Source organism: Solanum dulcamara, chromosome 12, assembly GCF_947179165.1.
Source record: "Solanum dulcamara chromosome 12, daSolDulc1.2, whole genome shotgun sequence".
NCBI classification, from domain to species: domain Eukaryota; kingdom Viridiplantae; phylum Streptophyta; class Magnoliopsida; order Solanales; family Solanaceae; genus Solanum; species Solanum dulcamara.
Window position 1 is genome coordinate 7385411 of NC_077248.1, and position 3509 is coordinate 7388919.

Consider the following 3509-nt stretch of genomic DNA (forward strand, 5'->3'; position numbering starts at 1 on the left):
AAAATCAAAAGCAAAATTACTAAACCAAAGTTTTCAACATCGTATCATATCCATGCAGATACAATATTTTATTTTAGTTTTTTGTGGGGGTTGGAGGACGGGAGTTTCCACCCATTATTAGATATTTGTTTGAAATTTGAATTTATATATAAAAAAACTATATTAAAAATAAAATACTCTATCTGATAAAAACGATTTCGTATTTAAAGATACTCAAATACAAAACATGTAGTCGGCCAACGGATGCAACATCTTATCTTGTATTTCCTTTAGCCTTCTTTTTTATGCACCAACTTGATCTATTTTTTCCCCCACTAGTCCCACTACTTTTGTCAACCTCACGTGAACCCCATCTCTTTTGCTATTACACTCTAAATAAAAAAGAGCAGTTCGGTGTATTAAAATTTTCATGCACAAAATTTGAAAAAAGATTTGATCATAAGAATCTATTATTTATATTATTAAATTAAGAAAAATAATTAATTTATATTAATTGTTTATTTTATTAAATTAAGAAAATCTTAATATTTTTTTATATTATTTTTATAATTAATTATTTTTGAAAGTATTGACATTATTTGTAAAAAATTTCAACCATCTTTTCAAGGACTAAATTAATAAAATTATATTTTTATTTATGATTTATTAAAAATAATAAAAAATAAAAAATAATCAACTAATATGGAACGGAGTCTAACCAACTCTCTCCTTTTTCTCTCTTAATTACCTCATATTTTCTACACTGTATATATACGACTTAATTATACCACACAGAGCCATAATAGAAAAGAGAAGAAATCATCACCTCTTCTTTAGTTTCTCTCATTTTCAGATCAGCAAAAAAAATAAAAATGCCTCCCAGTTCTTCAGATTCATCTGTATTACTTCAAAGAATTAGCTCGAACAATACTCGTGATTTTGCTTACAAGCAATCTCATCATCAACTACAGAGACGCATGCCGATTCCTTGTTCGACGGAAGTACCCGATTCAGTTGCCCGGTACCATACTCACCCTGTTGGTCCTGACCAGTGTTGCTCCGCCGTGATCCAGCGAATCTCAGCTCCCGTCTCCATCGTATGGTCGGTGGTCCGCCGATTCGATAATCCGCAGGCGTATAAGCACTTCGTCAAGAGCTGCCATGTTGTTGTCGGCGACGGTGAGGTCGGAACTCTACGTGAGGTCCGAGTGATCTCCGGCCTCCCTGCTGCTAGAAGCACGGAGAGGCTTGAGATCCTTGACGACGAACGCCACGTCATCAGCTTCAGCGTTGTTGGTGGGGACCACCGGTTAGCGAATTACCGTTCTGTTACCACGCTCCACTCGGAACCGAGCTCCGGCAATGGAGCGGCGGCGGCGACAATCGTCGTGGAATCGTACGTCGTTGATGTACCACCTGGTAATACTAGAGAAGAGACGTGCGTTTTTGTGGATACAATCGTGAAATGCAACCTTCAATCGTTATCTCAGATTGCACAAAATTCGAGCAGACGAGAATCTTCGTGAATTTTGAATATGAATTGTGGTTCAAGTTGCTCGGATTTTCATTTTCGAAATCATCTTCCTGTCAAATTTTCAAAAATAGTAAATTTTAAAGATTACGAGCAACCTATTGCGAATCGGAATAAATGAAGACAACTGATCGATGATACTTGTGGTGATGATCTGATGATATCATATGCATTGATGCATGATTGTTTCGTTGCACCTTTTATTAGGTGTGTGTGTGTTTATCTCCTTGTCATCACTTGTTGAAGATAAGTTCTTGATCAATTAATCTTGTACCTTGCTCAATTAATTTCATTCTCTTTAATTTTGTCTATATTTTTTTTTTCTTTATCAGTTTCTTTACATGTATAACTTGTGAGATTTAGAGAATAATAATAGACATATATTCAGATTCAGATATCTTAATTTTAATGACAATTTGATATATGGATGATTTGATTTGTTTTTAGAAATAAATGTATTAAATACATAGCTTAATAGCCAACGAAAGAATGAACAAAATGTTTTGGTTTATAAGTAGCCATTAAGTTAGAAGTGCATATGCATGAAATAGCCGACTCTTGGATACAGCCAATGGTTGCTAGCTAATCTTAAATCTTAATCATATATGATTGCTAAAGGTAATTAGATTAAATTAAGTAATCACAGGTTCCCAAACTAAGACGAATATTAAGTGCACAATGCACCCTTAATAAATTTCTTAATTAAATAAGTACTTATCGATTAAAGGAAAGTGGATAACTATATGGATGGGAAGGAGTAAGTTGTTATTTTTCAGCAAATAGCTGTACTTAAATGGCGCGTTAGCTCATAACCTCTTAAAGAGTTGTTTCGGAGAAACCATTAAATTTGTGCATTCGAAGTTAGACATAATTTATTCCACCATTTATATTATAATAATAGAATAAATTGTCTCATATATATTCCAGAATAATTAACTATTTATTCCCAAGCATACAACTCCTAAGTTAAATGTGCAAAATAGAAATTAATTTACAATTTTTAGATATATGGGTGAAATTTTTTCAAATTTTATCCTTCATTAATTAATTTTTTAAGATTGAGTTCTAAAAATGAATTAAATGAGTATTGAGGGTTAGCATGGAGTTGGAAAAAGATAAAAATTAAAAAGTATAATTAATTTTTATTTTTATTTTTTTCCTTAAGATGTGTCAATTATTTTAAAATGGATAGAGTATTTTTTTTCTTTTGAAAAGTGTGTTCACATTTTGTATATATAAATAATAAAATTTAGAAAAAAAGGAGAGAGAACATAACATGATGAGAATCAAACAAGATACTCTGCAAGTTGGAAGGTGACTTTAATTATTTTCTTTTAATAAAAGTAACTTAGCTTATCTATCAATCAATAAATAAATACTAGCAAGTTGCAAATATTTGAATAATTTATATAGGCAAGTTGCAAGAGGCTTTGCTGTTTCTCACCTCAGCTCTATTGTTGGATTTTGGCATTGAATATTAGTAGAACTATTTTGTGGCTACAAGTTGCAAGAGTGGGTAATAATTTAATAGCCACTTTAATGATCCTCGTGATTCTTGTCTACCTATTTTTAGGTTCTTATTCAAACTGCAAAATTGCAAGTGGCTACCCTTGTTGATGGAACATTTTTAACCCCAAATAATAATAATAATAATAATAATAATAATAATAATAATAATAATAATAATAATAATAATAATAATAATTTAGATTATTCAGATCCCAAAGTGAATATCAGATGTCGAATAGAAAAAAAAAACCTTAGAAAAAGTGATCTCTTATTACTCACTATCGGTGTAAAGTCATAATATTCGAGAGTCGTTTGTCACCTTTTTTTTTTTCTGAAAAAAAAGAAGATTGAAATGTAACAAGTTTATTGGGATCCTATAGAGCTATAAAAATAATAAGTTTTGCAAAAGACTAGCTCGTTTGATATCAGGATTGGATAGTAATTTTATCAAATAAAATATGAGATTATTTTATCTGGTGTTGGATAAGAA

The 3509-nt window shown here is 31.0% G+C and overlaps 1 protein-coding gene across 1 annotated transcript; it reads left to right on the forward strand.

Moving 5' to 3' along the window:
* Positions 1-741: 741 nt before the first annotated feature.
* LOC129876292 (abscisic acid receptor PYL4) lies at positions 742-1905 on the forward strand. The gene has a single exon (XM_055951681.1). The coding sequence runs from the start codon at positions 852-854 to the stop codon at positions 1503-1505; it is 654 nt and encodes a 217-aa protein (XP_055807656.1). The 5' UTR covers positions 742-851; the 3' UTR covers positions 1506-1905.
* The last annotated feature ends 1604 nt before the right edge of the window (positions 1906-3509 follow it).